Here is a 16260-nt window from a genome sequence, read left to right on the forward strand (position 1 = left end):
TCAAAATAGAGCGCCCAATCCCATTTCTGTCCTATAATCCTCGTTAATTTTAAGATTGCTCAACTGTGTTCCCCCATCAATGCAATCACTTCAAATCAAGAAAGTCATCTAGGAAGACAAGGGTATCCACCCCAATCTCAAGTCACCTGTCTTACCATTCACACACTTCCAAAATAAGCCATCAACAATGTATACGTCCACCTCCTCAGAATTTCACTCAATGCACAACCTTAACTCCAATCACAGCAAGATGAAGGATCTTACAGAGAGACATGATTTTACTCTGAAATTCTACATAGTGTTTATTTCTTCTTAAATATTCAGACTGGAGTTAAGTTTGTATACTTGGCCCTGGTCTACACTAGGAGTTGAGGTCGAATTTAGCAGCATTAAATCGATTTAACCCTGTACCCGTCCACACAATGAAGCCCTTTTTTTTTTTTTTTTTTTTTGACTTAAAGGGCTCTTAAAATCAATTTCCTTACTCCACCCCCGACAAGGGGATTAGCGCTTAAATTGGCGTTGCTGGGTCGAATTTGGGATACTGTGGACGCAATTAGACGGTATTGGCCTCTGGGAGATATCCCAGAGTGCTCTATTGTGACTGCTCTGGACAGCACTCTCAACTCAGATGCACTGGCCAGGTAGACAGGAAAAGGCCCGCAAACTTTTGAATTTCAATTTCCTGTTTGCATGGTCACATGCAGCTTGCCACGCTGGCCAGAGCTCGTCAGCAGAGGTGACCATGCAGAGCTCATCAGCACAGGTGACCATGATGGAGTCCCAGAATCGCAAAAGAGCTCCAGCATGGACCGAACGGGAGCTCCGGGATCTGATCGCTGTATGGGGAGAGGAATCCGTGCTATCAGAACTCCGTTCCAGTTTTTGAAATGCCAAACCATTTGTCAAAATCCCCCAGGGCATGAAGGACAGAGGCCATAACAGGGACCCGAAGCAATGCCGCGTGAAACATAAGGAGCTGAGGCAAGCCTACCAGAAAACCAGAGAGGCAAACGGCCGCTCCGGGTCAGAGCCCCAAACATGCCGCTTCTATGATGAGCTGCATGCCATTTTAGGGGGTTCAGCCACCACTACCCCAGCCGTTGTTTGACCCCTTCAATGGAGATGGAGGCACCACAGAAGCAGGTTTTGGGGACTAGGAAGATGATGATGATGAAGTTGTAGATAGCTCACAGCAAGCAAGCAAGCGGAGAAACCGGTTTTCTCGACAGCCAGGAACTGTTTCTCACCCTGGACCTGGAGCCACTACCCCCTGAACCCACCCAAGGCTGCCTCCCAGACCCACCAGGCGGAGAAGGGACCTCTGGTGAGTGTACCTTTTAAAATACTATACATGGTTTAAAAGCAAGCATGTTTAATGACTAATTTGCCCTGGCATTTGCAGCTCTCCTGGATGTACTCCCAAAGCCTTTGCAAAAGGTTTCTGGGGAGGGCAGCCTTATTCCGTCCACCATGGTAGGACACTTTACCACACCAGGCCAGTAGCACGTACTCGGGAATCATTGTAGAACAAAGCATTGCAGCGTATGTTTGCTGGCATTCAAACAACATCTGTTCTTTATCTCTCTGTGTTATCCTCAGGAGAGTGATATCATTCATGGTCACCTCGTTGAAATAGGGTGCTTTTCTTAAGGGAACATTCAGAGGTGCCCGTTCCAGCTGGGCTGTTTGCCTGTGGCTGAACAAAAATGTTCCCTGCTGTTAGCCACGGGGAGGGGGGAGGGGCTAGCCACATGGTGGGGGGAAGCAAAATGCGACCTTGTAACGAAAGCACATGTGCTGTGTATGTAATGTTAACAGCAAGGTTTACCGTGAAAGAGTGTACCCATTGTTCTATAAAATGTGTCTTTTTAAATACCACTGTCCCCCTTTTTTTCTCCACCAGCTGCATGTGTTTCAAGGATCACAGAATCTTCTCCTTCCCAGAGGCTAGTGAAAATTAGAAGGCGAAAAAAACACACATGTGATGAAATGTTCTCTGAGCTTATGCTGTCCTCCCACACTGACAGAGCACAGATGAATGCGTGGAGGCAGACAATATCAGAGTGCAGGAAAGCACAAATTGACCAGGAGGAGAGGTGGCAGGCTGAAGAGAGTAAGTGGTAGGCTGAAGAGAGGGCTGAAGCTAAAAGGTGGCGGCAGTGTGATGAGAGGAGGCAGGATTCAATGCTGAGGCTGCTGCAGGATCAAACCAATATGCTCCAGCGTATGGTTGAGCTGCAGGAAAGGCAGCAGGAGCACAGACCGCTGCTACAGCCCCTGTGTAACCAACCACCCTCCTCCCCAAGTTCCATAGCCTCCTCACCCAGACGCCCAAGAACACGGTGCAGGAGCCTCCGGCCACTCCACCCAGAGGATTGCCCAAGCAACAGAAGGCTGGCATTCAATAAGTTTTAAACTTTTAAAGTGCTGAGAGCCTTGTCCTTCCCTCCTCCACCACCCCTCCTGGTGCTACCTTGGTAGTTATCCCCCTATTTGTGTGATAAATGAATAAAGAATGCGTGAATGTGGAGCAACAATGACTTTATTGCCTCTGCAAGCAGTGATCGAAGGGAGGAGAGGAGGGTGGTTAGCTTACAGGGAAGTAGAGTGAACCAAGGGGCAGGGGATTTCACCAAGGAGAAACAAACAGAACTTTCACACTGTAGCCTGTCCAGTCATGAAACTGGTTTTCAAAGCTTCTCTGATGCACACCGCGCCCTCCTGTGCTCTTCTAACCGCCCTGGTGTCTGGCTGTGCGTAACCAGCAGCCAGGCGATTTGCCTCAACCTCCCACCCCGCCCTAAACGTCTCCCCCTTACTCTCACAGATATTGTGAAGCGCACAGCAAGCAGTAATAACAGTGGGAATATTGGTTTCGCTGAGGTCTAACTGAGTCAGTAAACTGCGCCAGCGCACTTTTAAACGTCCAAATGCACATTCTACCACCATTCTGCACTTTCTGTAGTTGAACAGCTCCTGACTATTGTCCAGGCTGCCTGTGTATGGCTTCATGAGCCATGGCATTAACGGGTAGGCTGGGTCCCCAAGGATAACTATAGACATTTCAACATCCCCAACGGTTATTTTCTGGTCTGGGAAGAAAGTCCCTTCCTGCAGCTTTTGAAACAGACCAGAGTTCCTGAAGATGTGAGCGTCATGTACCTTTCCCGGCCATCCGACGTTGATGTTGGTGAAACGTCCCTTGTGATCCACCAGTGCTTGCAGCACTACTGAAAAGTACCCCTTGCGGTTTATGTACTCGCTGGCTTGGTGCTCCGGTCCCATGATAGGGATTTGGGTTCCATCTATGGCCCCACCACAGTTAGGGAATCCCATTGCAGCAAAGCCATCCACTATGACTTGCAATTTCCCAGGGTCACTACCCTTGATATCAGCAGATCTTTGATTGCGTTGGCTACTTGCATCACAGCAGCCCCCACAGTAGATCTGCCCACTCCAAATTGATTCCCAACTGACCGGTAGCTGTCTGGCTTTGCAAGCTTCCACAGGGCTATTGCCACTTGCTTCTCAACTGTGAGGGCTGCTCTCATCTTGGTATTCTTGCGCCTCAGGGCAGGAGAAAGCAAGTCACAAAGTTCCATGAAAGTGCCCTTACACATGCAAAAGTTTCACAACCACTGGGAATCGTCCCAGACCTGCAACACTATGCGGTCCCACCAGTCTGTGCTTGTTTCCCGAGCCCAGAATTGGCGTTCCACCGCATGAACCTGCCCCATTAGCACCATGATGCCCACATTGCCAGGGCCCGTGCTTTGAGAGAAGTCTGTGTCCATGTCCTCATCACTCACGTCACCGCGCTGATGTCACCTACTCGCCTGGTATCGCTTTGTCAGGTTCTGGTGCTGCATATACTGTTGGATAATGCGTGTGGTGTTTAATGTGCTGCTAATTGCCTAAGTGATCTGAGCAGGCTCCATGCTTGCCATGGTATGGTGTCTGCACAGAAAAAAGGCGCGGAACGATTGTCTGCCGTTGCCCTGACGGAGGGAGGGGCGACTGACGACATGGTTTACGGGGTTGGCTTACAGGGAATTAAAATCAACAAAGGGGGTGGCTTTGTGAGAAACTGAATGGCCCCCTCAAGGATAGAACTCAAAACCTCAAGGACAGAACTCAAATCTGGGTTTAGCAGGCCGTTGATTTCACAGAGGGCTGGGAGAAAATGAATACAAAACAAATCTGGTCTATTTCTTGTTTTGAGCCACTTCATCTATCTTTATACATCTTGCTGGCAGCAGACTGTGCAGTACGACCGCTAGCCATCGTCATCTCCTGGGTGCTCGGCAGAAGACGGTGCAGTATGATGACTGCCCATCATCTTCTGCTAGCTGCAGGTTAAAAGACAGTGCACTGCCGGTAGGACTCAATCGCCACGAGACGAAACAAGGGAAATGACCTGGCTGAGTCACTCCCATGTTTGTCCAGGCGCCCGGCTAAAAGAGCACCCAGGACTATGTTGACGATGGCTACCAGTCATACTGTACTGTCCGCTGCCAAAAGGCAATAAACTGCTGCTGTGTACCAATGCAGTACCACGTCTGCCAGCACCCAGGAGACATATGGTGACGGTTAGCTGAGCGGGCTCCATGCCTGCCATGGTATGGCGTCTGCACAGGTAACTCAAGAAAAAAGACGAAAAACGATTGTCTGCCCTTGCTTTCACGGAGGGAGGGAGGGAACGGGGGCCTGATGATATGTACCCAGAACCACCCGCGACAATGTTTTAGCCCCATCAGGCACTGGGATTTCTACCCAGAATTCAGATGGGCGGTGGAGACTGCGGGAACTGTGGGATAGCCACCCACCATGCAACGCTCCGGAAGTCGATGGTTGCCTTGGTACTGTGGACACACTCCGCCGACTACATGCACTTAGAGCATTTGTGTGGGGACACACACAAACAACCGTATAAAAACGCTTTCTACAAAACTGACTTCTATAAATTTGACCTAATTTCTTAGTGTAGACATACCCTGGGATGAGATTTTGAAGAACATGATGTGTGCATCTGAAAGGGAGATTGTTGTAGAGGAGAGAAATCTAAGTGTACTTTGGTATTATGGTATCTGGGAGGTATGAAGAGTAACTTTAGACTTTTGTGGATGCTAATACTACTTAGCTGGAGATTTCCTGGGTTTCTAGTGATTGTGTTGATAGGAAATATTTGAGTGATCTTAAGTGTTTTTTTTTGTTTTTTAAAAGGAGTTTCCCTGGATTTTAAGCTAATAACAGAAGTTTAAATAACTTTGGTGCATAAAGTCTGGAGGAGGACAGCCTTGTTATGATAGAGGCTACAAGATCATCCAGACCACATCACACAATCCATTGTCTACAGCCAAGCTCTAAGATACAACCACATTTGCTCTGATCCCTCAGACAGACACAAACACCTACAGGATGTCTATCGAGCATTCTTAAAACTACAATACCCACCTGGTGAAGTGAAGAAACAGATTGAGCACCTGAGATCACCTACTACAAGACAGGCCCTACAAAGAAAGTAACAGAATGCCACTAGGTGTCACCTACAGCCCCCAACTAATACCTCTCCAGCGCATCATCAAGGATCTACAACCTATCCTGAATGATGATCCCTCACTCTCACAGACCTTGGGGGACAGGCCAGTCCTCTCTTACAGACAGCCCCCAAACCTGAAGCAAATACTCACCAGCAACTACACACCACACAACAAAAACACCAACCCAGGAATCAAACCCTGCAACAAACCCCGGTGCCAACTCTGTCTGCATATCTAGTCAAGGGACACCATCATAGGACCTAACCACATTAGCCACACCATCAGGGGCTCATTCACCTGGACATCTACCAATGTGATATATGCCATCATGTGCCAGCAATGCCCCTCTGCCATGTATATTGACCCAACTGGACAGTCTCTACGCAAAAGAATAAATGGACACAAATCTGACATCAGGAATCCTAACATTCAAAAACCAGTCGGAGAACACTTCAATCTCCCTGGTCACTCAATAACAGACCTAAAAGTGGCAATTCTTCAACAAAAAAACTTCAAAAACAGACTCCAATGTGAAACTGCGGAACTGGAATTAATTTGCAAACTGGACACCATCAGATTAGGCCTCAATAAAGACTGGGAGTGGCTGGGTCGTTATAAAACCTAAACCTAGTTTCCCTGTACTGTTACTCACACCTTCTTATCAACTGTCTGAAATGGGCCACTCATTACCACTTCAAAAGTTATTTTTCCACCCTTGCTATCCTGCTGTCAATTGAATTGTCTCATTAGACTAACCTCACACCTGGTAAGGCAATTCACATCTTTTCATGTATTTATACCTGCTCCTGTATTTTCCACTCCATGCATCCGATGAAGTGGATTCTAGCCCACGAAAGCTTATGCCCAAATAAATTTGTTAGTCTATAAAGTGCCACAAGGACTCCTTGTTATTTTTACAAGATATACTGTAATAGAGAGAGACTGGGGTTCCCTACAGTGGAATTCCCCTTCTATGGCCTTCTGCACACCTGTATGTAGCATGCGCCTGAGAATTACAGCTGTTTGCAATACTGGAAGGGGAGAAAGAGTGAAGAAGCCTTTTCTCCATGTTGAGAACATTAAACCTGTTAAGAATGGCAGATTGAAGTAAAACTCCCTCTCTCCCAGTCCCACTGTGATGGCATGTACAAACTCCACACTGGAACAGGACAGAAAGAATTAATTGTTTGCCTTGAGAGACCAGGATGTAAATTAGTCTCTTCTGCAACACCTGCTAAGACTATCAAGCCTAAAGAGAAGCCTCTCCAGCTGTAGTGATACTCAGGAGAGAACAAGAGAAGGAGGCAGGCAACAAAAGTGACTACCTTGACCCAGATATGGTCTTGGCTAGTGCAGAGAATTAGTTCTTATGCTTTATAAATGGGTAAAGTTATTTACATTTCTTAATGATTCAACACAAGATCTAGAAAGGATCTTTCACTTACGTGTCACTGGCACAGACACGAAAACAGCTCATCAGCAATTCTGCTGCTTTTTCCAACATATCACCAACTTTGCTTTTCCCTTTCTTCACCAGCTGTTGATCGGCCTAGCATGCAAGGTGAGAGACACAGCATGTATTCCTATGTCCAGGCTCATCTTTTAAAAGCAATAAGTAGACTAGTTCTGTAAATACAGTATCTTGTAAAGTAAAGTAAGAGGTAAGTTCCTTACACCTGTCACCCCAACATATTGTACGTATTAAAATATCTCTTTGGAGGTTCTGAACACCCCCCGCTCATTAACTTCAGGCTGAGCCCACATGAACAGGAGGCAGGGAGGGCTCAGGCTGGCACAAGTGTGGGGAGGCGAGGGTGGCCACCGGCAGCCCGGCACATGGGGATGCTGGGGGACCTCAGAAGGCCTTGGGCCAGCCCCGTGCTGGGGCGGAGGGGCTCGGGCTGGCCCACGGGTGTCCTGTTTTCCCGTTGGGAAAATATGGTCACCCTAGGTATTGCCAACCACAAGCCTTCAAAAAAATCATGATTTAGGCCACCTCCAAAAAAGTTATTTAAAAATAAATTTGGGTTCTTTTAAGTTGCCTTCTGGTGTATGAGCCTTCAGGGTTCGCTTTTTCAACCTCTCTCTGCAACTATGAAGGCCAGCAATTTTTCTTGGGAATGAAAGCTGAGATTCTCAGGCATTCACAGGACTCCAGGTGCTGGAACTTGAAGAAAAACACCAAATATTGCTAAGCTCATGATAAATCATGATCTGGCAACATAACATGTAAAACTGGAGAGATCTGAAAGGTGGATTAACTAATGTACAACTTTATCTCCGAGTAAGGATAACAAAAGACAAACCAATGGCCTTAACATGCACTGGAATTTGCCTCGTGAATTAAGTGTTGTTTTAATTTTGACTTTTGTTTACATTCTCCCCCACTTTTAACTACCCTGAAAACAAATGCAAACAGGCCAAAAAAAAAGAAAAAGAAACGGAGACTCATCCTTGTTATTGAAGACATATCTATTAAAATGCCCCATCAGCTCTCATACAGTGCCAATCTAGTTAGTATACAAACTTCTCCAAACCGATAAACCAAAAACTCCATGCAGACCCTCCGATTCAGGTTTCTCACAGGTAATATATGCGCCCAAATACATAAATGGCCTTATCAACATTGGATCCTCAGGCTGGATGTGGTCATAAATGTAGAATCTACTTACTACTCTGTTCAGACCATTTCCTACTCCAGGCAGAAATAAAGTTTTTCCCCATTGCAACACAAACTACCACCATGGTCCATCACAGAGAATTTTTAAACCCTATCTAATTCAAAAAAAGTTTCTTGGAGAAAATTCTACCCAATCATGAAGCCAGGGAGTAAAAGCATTACTGATGCAATTAAGGCATGCCCCACAGAGCCTTTCTGAACCATAAATAACTTCAGAAACCCAGACTGACATCAGTGAGACTTGCAAGTTCTCAGCACCTCCTAGGATAAGGGCCAAAAATAACAGGTAGGTAGAACAAGCAACTTATATTATTGCAAGTATAAAATGAACTTAGCAGTGGGTGAAACTCTGAGTATATATCATTTTTAGGGCTGTTGATTAATTGCAGTTAACTCATGCTATTAACTCAAAAAATTAATCGTGATTAATCGCAGTTTTAATCGCACTGTTAATAGAATACCAATTGAAATTAAATATTTTTAAATGTTTTTCTATATTTTCAAATATATTGATTTCAACTACAACACAGAATACAAAGTGTACCGTGCTCACTTTATATTTTGTATTACAAATATTTGCACTGTAAAAATGACAAACAAAAGAAATAGTATTTTTCAATAAATGTCATACAAGTACTATAGTGCAATCTGTATGGTGAAAGTGCAATTTACAAATGTAGATTTTTTTTTTTTGTTACATAACTGCACTCAAAACCAAAACAATGTAAAAAAAACTTTGGCTGAACAAGTACCCTTGTAGGCTCTAATCATTAAGACAAACATCCTCTTAAAAGATGGCTGAAGCATGAAAGGGACATATGATTCTTTAGCGCATCTGGCACATAAATATCTTGAGATGCCAGCTACAACAGTGCCATGTGAACACCTGTTCTCACTTTCAGATGACATTGTAAAGAAGAAGCAGGCAGCATTATCTCCTGCAAATGTAAACAAACTTGTATGTGTGAGAAATTGGCTGAACAAGGAATAGGACTGAGTGGACATGTAGGCTCTACATGTGGAGTTCTGCACCACTGTGCAATGCAGAATTTTGCAGAAATTAGTGTTGTGCATGCAGAATTTCCTTCCCCCACCCCCTGAAATGGGCTGCAGAGATGTTGGCTGCCACTAGGGGTGGCTGGACCCAGCAGAGCCCAGCTTGCAAACAGAAAATAATACCAGGGGACGGGAACTGGAGGGTTCCCAGCAGTTGCAGTTCCCAGCATACCCTTTAGGAAGGAGGCGGCGGCGCACAGGAAACTCCGTGCAAGCCCAGGACCCAGCATCAGGCTATTTTTGCCTCTGTATCCCTGGACTCTAGGAGGATAGGGGATGTGAGCGTCTCAGCCAGGGAGGGCCCCGCAGCTGGGCTCTTAGAGGCAAGAGTGGGTGTGAGAGTCTGGCCCCCCCGGCTGGGCTCGATAAACAGGAACGGGGTCGTCATAGGGGTTTCTTTAATTCTCTACTCCTGGGGGAAATTTTTATATGTCTGTATTGTTACATACTTGCTGACAGGTATTTTGAAATAAATTATCAAAATAATTGAAGCTGGTGTGATTATATAGTGTTATTTTGACAAAAAAAATTTGCAGAATATTAAAATATTGTGCACATAATTTTTAATTTTTTGGGGCAGAATCTCCCCCGGAGTAACATGTGCAAGTTCAGCTTTTATGATAAAAAGATTGCACTACATTACTTGTATTAGGTGAACTGAAAAATACTATTTATTTTCTTTTTTACAGTGCAAATATTTGTAATCAGAAATAAAGTGAACAGCGTACACTTGGTATTCTGTGTTGTAATTGAAATCAATATATTTGAAAATGTAGAAAACATCTACAAATATTTAAAGAAATGGTATTCTATTATTGTTTAACAGCACAATTAATCAAAATTAATTTTTTAATCACTTGACAACCCTAATTATTTTGTAACACGTCCTTACATAAAAGGGAGAAGATTAAGCGAAGGATGAAAGTTTAAGATACTTCAGTCAAATAAATTCCTTATTGACAGATAGAATACATGAAATTGTTAAACTGCAAGTTTCCTGTCTACTCACATTATTAGCAAAAATTCGAAGGTCAAGTGCTACAGCATACATAATAGGCAAAGCCCTACAGAAACAAACAAAAAAAATCAATAAATTTATTATGCATGAGTAACTAACCCCATATTGCAGGTTAAGCCACACAAGTTACTTTTTAGTCCATATGGACGTAAGTGTTGCTGGTGGCTATACAATTCCCTATATATCCAGTTTTCCTTTCCTTAAACCTTACCAAAAAAAAATCACATTTTATAGGAAAATGTCTTTAAAAGGTCAGTGTTTCACACATCATTACTTGCAGTAAATGAATAATGCAGTTAATTAATCTCCAGGTGACAAACTGTCAAGCAGAATATCATTCTGCAATCAATGCTTTACTTAAAGGGAAACAAAGTACGTTTGCTAAACAATTTGAATCGACAAATGAACAGATTTTGGGCTTGAGTCCCTTATAGAAATTCGAAAGAGCAGAGTGACATAACAGTTTTAATTAGTAAATACCTGGTGTACACAACTGAAACAAATCATTATAGATAATGAAAGTTATTTTTATGGTGGTATCTTAATTGAACTATGGTCGCATTTTGGGATGAAAGGTAGCAGTAACAATCATCTAGATCTGTTCACCTGCCTAGTTACTAACATAACGACATTTATAAAGTACTTACCAGTTTTCTTCTTTATGTGCTTGAAATGCTCGCAGGAATGATGTGTTATATTTAGGAGAACATAGCACACAATTTACAAAGTGACCCAGGAAGTAAAATGGGATAGGTGTAAGAGGCTGTATAGTATGCCCTATTTCTGAGTGTAGAAGACTGCAAAAAAAGGCAACAGATCAGGAATCGGAGTGTAGGGGCACATAAGGGAGGAGTCCAGCTCTACTGCATGCTACCTCTTTTACCCTGACTGAGGGAGCACAGTGCCCCGCACATGGGAGTGGGAGAGGCCCAAGGAAGGGAACGGGATAGTGGCTCTTTGCAATATCATCATCCTCTCTACATTATGTGGGGGACTGCAGAAGACTAATTCTCTGGCTTGGGGGCAAGTGTACTTTTCTTTGACCCCAAAGAGAAGGGGGAAATTTTATTTGGATTTCATTGGTTACAAGTCTAAATAGCTAAAATTTTAGACACACACATACACCAAACCACATTTATATTTCGTAATCCCATCACATTTGAAAGCATTTCGCCCTCCTCAAACATGAAGTTATCCCAGATACACACATTTATGAGCTCTCAAATGAACTGATGGAAAAGGATATTGTACTATAACGGTCTGGCATTTGTAAGCTTCAATAAAGTCATGGTTTCCAACAGCGTAAGTACATCTGTCAAAAAAAAAAGCAGTAAGGAGGAAACTGAAAAGTGTTTTATATTTAAAGAGTAGCTTAATATATTAGTCTCTCTTTCTCTCTAGCTAAATTAAAGCTTTGCAGTTTATTTTAGTAACAGGCTTATTAGAAGTATTCTTAAACAGCAATAAATATGGGAATTGAATACTGAGTGACAATGTAAATAAACTGGCAATTTCACACAATACATTATGCAGCAAAAGATCTGAACGCATCAGTTTTAAATGACCTCTCTACAATTGTCATTCAACATAACCTAGATAGATAAATTTTCAAGATTCTTGAAATGAGAGAAAATTAAAAAAAGACGTCAACTTGACCTCTATTTAACTGTAAAAAATATTAAATAATATTTAATAATATTAAAGAATATTAATTAAAATAATAAGTAAAGAAATATTTTGCATACTAAAGATGCATGAGAGAGCTCTGCCAGTTTTCATAGGTCTAGAATCACTTTTTCCTATTTAAGAAATGTCTCTTTCCCCTGTTGTTGTTTGTTCACTTTTGTGTCTGTTATTGCTATTAAAAGCAATAGCACTTTTGCAACGCCTGGAAAAGGGCATTCATCATCAACAAGGTGGTGACATGGACTATACATAAAGTGCTATCAAAATCCACATAGTAAACTCAAAAAAAAAAAAAAAAAAAGCAATCAGTAAATGTTTTCTGTATCATTTATTTATAGCAATTTTAGGGATTATTTATAACAGTAGCAGGTACACAATTTTCAGATGAAGGTGTGATCCCCCCCCCCCCCAATTTGACAGTGACCTTTCAAATAAATCAGATCAATTCATGGAGTCCCTTCCTCTTTCTACCTGGATACATCAAAATTCAAACTCTCATTCTTAATCCATCTTTACCTTAAGTGAGCAGCAAACATTTCATCATATGGTGGCTCCAGAACTTGTTGACATTTGTCTTCTGGAGATGGAAGCTAATCATAGAACAAATCAATGGAACATAAATGTATAAAATTGCACAAAAAACATATGCGTTTTTTAATCAAGCTAGTATTTTTATACATACACGCCTTCGCTATATATTAGAACATTAACAGTCACTCATTGTAGAGGAAAAATGGAAAATTAAGGAGAATCAATGTTAAGGATGGGGGAGGGGAGGGAAAGAGCATACCGTGGAGCGAGATCAAGAGATAAACAAGGGAAAGAGAGAGAAACCAAACCAGAAAGGTGTGCTGCTCTGGCCTATTAAACAATTTTTTCAATAAAAGAGCCATATGACAGAGCAAAAAGAAACAGTACACACAAAAAGGGAAGGGGAAAGAACAAGTGACAGATTAGTGACAATGACAGAGTTTACTTCTCAAATACTACAGTGAAGTATAAAAACCTGAACAGAATAGAATTTCCATGTTTCACTGTATTTCTCTGGACAGCATCCTACAATTGTGTTAAGTTGTATTGTGGAGGGAAAGAGGAGAGATGGATGCTAATAGCAATAGTCACTAATGGAATAACATTATATTGCTGCTTCAGTTGACCCTGGGTTAAGTGCAGTTTTTTAAAACTGCATACAACACCATTAAGTCTTATAGAATTTTAAAAGACATTTTAAACCAACCAAAGGAATTTTATAATAAGGATGTCATTCTCTGTTGAGGTCTATAGCTAGTATAAACACTCTATAGATAAAATATAACTTGATTAAACTCTAATATTTTGAAGAGTTATTTTCTATAGAACTGCTGCTCACTTTTATATTTTGTAAGATTTTGTTTTTCTCTGTAAGAGCAGTGGCAGAAAATTGTTTTTCCCTAACTAGGCTCCCCTTTCTGCAGCAAGAGAGTTTGGGTTTGTTTTGTGGGGGATTTTTTGCTTACGTGTTTGTTATGCACACTATTCCTTTCTGTGTTAATTTCTTCAGAACTACCTGAATATTTCCATCTAAGCTCCCAGAAATTTCATGCAAATGAGCAAATTCCTGGACCTTTCAGAGACTCTTTGAAGTTAATAGAGGTCTGCCTGTGCACCTCACCTTGCAGCATAGATGCTGACTTTTGGTTTTGCTGGTGGATACCCCATCCTGGCCCCGCCCCCTTCCCCACGCCCACGCCCCTTAGATCCCCTCCCCTGAGCGCCTCCCACTCACTCTTTTCTGCCCCCTCCTGCCGTAAGGGCGAGGTATGCATGTTTGGGGGGTGCCCAGCCTCCCCCCCCACCCCAAAACTGGCAATTTTCAGCATATTTATACACTTCTTTCATATTCTAGTCATTGAATGTGTGTCTATCGTTGGTATCTCTATGTAATCATTATTAAAATAGTAATGAACTACATAATTACATCATCATAAATTACAGTATAATTAAAATCATTACACTCAGCTACAAGCTGTCTTCACTAACATCCCAGTGTAAAGACATTACATTGGCTCTGTGCTTCACACCTACTTAGGGCCAATTTGGGATCTGAGGGCCACTGATGGCTGTGGGAAGGAGGCAGATGGGAGGGACAAGCAGTAGGGAGTCTCTCCCCTCTTCCTTCCTGTCAATCTCTCTCCCTCTCCTTTCTTCTCTAAGTCCTTGTCCCCTTCCTGATGTTCCCCCTTCTTGCTTCCCACCCCATGTCCCTTTTCCCATCTCTCTCTCTCTCTGTTCCCCACCTCCTGGTGGCTCTGTCTAGTGCCTGCCCCACCCACACACTGAAAGCAGCAGAGGCGGCTCACCCTCCTTGGGGTAGGAAGGGTTGCCTTGTGGTTAAAGCACACGTCTGGGGCTCAGGTGTTCTGGGTTTGGTTCTCTGCTCTGCCACAGACTCCTTGCTTAGCCTTGGGAAAGCCACTTCACCTCTTTGTGCCCTAATCCCACCTGCCAAATGGGGTTAATACTGACCCTGCCTCCTAGGGTAAATCCATTCATGGCTCTGTGATGACGGGGGAAATGGAGATACCAAGGTGGGTAGATCTGGGCTGAATTTCTCCACAACCTCAGAGTGAGAGCCAGCTCCTCGCAGGGCGGATGGGAGAGAGAGGGGCTCAGGCCACCTCTGCACAGAGGCGGGTCGGGGCTTTAGCCCTGAAGCTTCTCTCACTAAGGTAGCTGGGGCTCCCAAGCTGGGGTCTTCAGCACCACATCTTCTGCTAGGATCTGGGGCTTCTCCCAGCTCCACCCAATGCAGCTCCTGCTGGGGTCAGGGGGGCGCTTCTACTCCCCCCACCCAGAGCAGCTCCTGACGGGGTCTGAGCTTTTCCTCCCCTGTCTCCCTCAGTGCAGCTCCTGCTGGGGTCCAGGGCTTTTCCTCCCCTTAATCCGCCGCTGCACCCATCAGCCCTAACCTAGCTGGGCTCTCTTGGGTCACCTAATGCCTGCTGTGGCCAGAGTTGAGCCTGGCAGGGAGGGAGAAACCATACTGGTGGACACCATGGCCACCAGCCCAAGAGGTGTGTGCGGCGTGGCCCCAGATGAGCAGGGGCTGGCTGCACCGCTGCTGATAGCCCGGCACTCCCACCCACCCCTAACCCTAAGGCTTTTTTTTTTTTTTTTTTTTTTTGGGGGGGGGGGGGGGGGTTGAGGCTCACTCAGCCCCTGCTGGAGCAGGGAGGTGCGAAACAGCTGATCTGAGCCTGCCTGCCAAACAGCTGACTGCAGCTGTGCCCAGGCAACCCATACCAAACAGCACATCTGCAGAGGCACCCGCTCAACAGCTGCTACCTGGCTGCCTACAACTGGTCATCCTGGTGGGTGGTGAGCACGCCCTATTTTTTTTTAATGGGTGCTCCAGCCAAGGAGCACCCACAGAGTTGGCGCCTATGCCTTGCAGGATTGGGGCCTTGGTTTGTTAGTGTAACTGATTCTTGTACCTGAAGCCTGGGATTTGCAACATGAGGATGCTTAAATGACACCAATTCTGCACAAAACAATCCATCTCTGGAATCAATGGCTTCTAGAACCTATCGAAGAAAAAATTACACACCTTAAGGAACAAGATCTAGCCTTAGCTATGTAACACACATTGCCACATAACTATTAAAAATCATCCTCTTGTGATGACATTTGCATTCTTGTCAATGACTCTGTGAATATTTTTCAGAGTAACAGCCGTGTTAGTCTGTATTCGCAAAAAGAAAAGGAGTACTTGTGGCACCTTAGAGACTAACCAATTTATTTGAGCATAAGCTTTTGTGAGCTACAGCTCACTTCATCGGATGCATACTGTGGAAAGTGTAGAAGATCTTTTTATATACACACAAAGCAAGATCTTCTACACTTTCCACAGTATGCATCCGATGAAGTGACCTGTAGCTCACGAAAGCTTATACTCAAATAAATTGGTTAGTCTCTAAGGTGCCACAAGTACTCCTTTTCTTTCTGTGAATATTAATTTCTCATATGTTATTCCCAAGACGTTTTAGTTTGGAAGATACATTAAAATTCTTGAACAGGAAAAAGCCATACACATTTATTTTTCCTTAGTTGTACAAAGTGGCTCAGATCAGTGACCTCACAGGGTCATTGGGGGGAGGGATAGCTCAGTGGTTTGAGCACTAGCCTGCTAAACCCAGGGTTGTGAGTTCAATCCTTGAGGGGGCCATTTAGGGATCTGGGCCAAAAATTGGGGATTGGTCCTGCTTTGAGCAGGGGGTTGGACTAGATGACCTCCTGAG

General features: G+C 43.8%; 1 protein-coding gene across 2 annotated transcripts in view; it reads right to left on the reverse strand.

Moving 5' to 3' along the window:
• The window catches only part of PCID2 (PCI domain containing 2), a 32607-nt gene that overhangs the window by 6906 nt on the left and 9441 nt on the right, over window positions 1–16260 (reverse strand). For both annotated transcript variants that reach the window (XM_073350435.2, XM_073350426.2), the window contains exons 4-9: window positions 15457–15546; window positions 12500–12573; window positions 11542–11609; window positions 10945–10984; window positions 10289–10343; window positions 6989–7092 (exon numbers count right to left, since the gene is read on the reverse strand). In XM_073350435.2, coding sequence (XP_073206536.1) covers window positions 6989–7092; window positions 10289–10343; window positions 10945–10984; window positions 11542–11609; window positions 12500–12573; window positions 15457–15546 — 431 coding nt within the window. The remainder of the gene's footprint in view (window positions 1–6988; window positions 7093–10288; window positions 10344–10944; window positions 10985–11541; window positions 11610–12499; window positions 12574–15456; window positions 15547–16260) is intronic.

Source organism: Lepidochelys kempii, chromosome 1, assembly GCF_965140285.1.
Source record: "Lepidochelys kempii isolate rLepKem1 chromosome 1, rLepKem1.hap1, whole genome shotgun sequence".
NCBI lineage: Eukaryota > Metazoa > Chordata > Testudines > Cheloniidae > Lepidochelys > Lepidochelys kempii.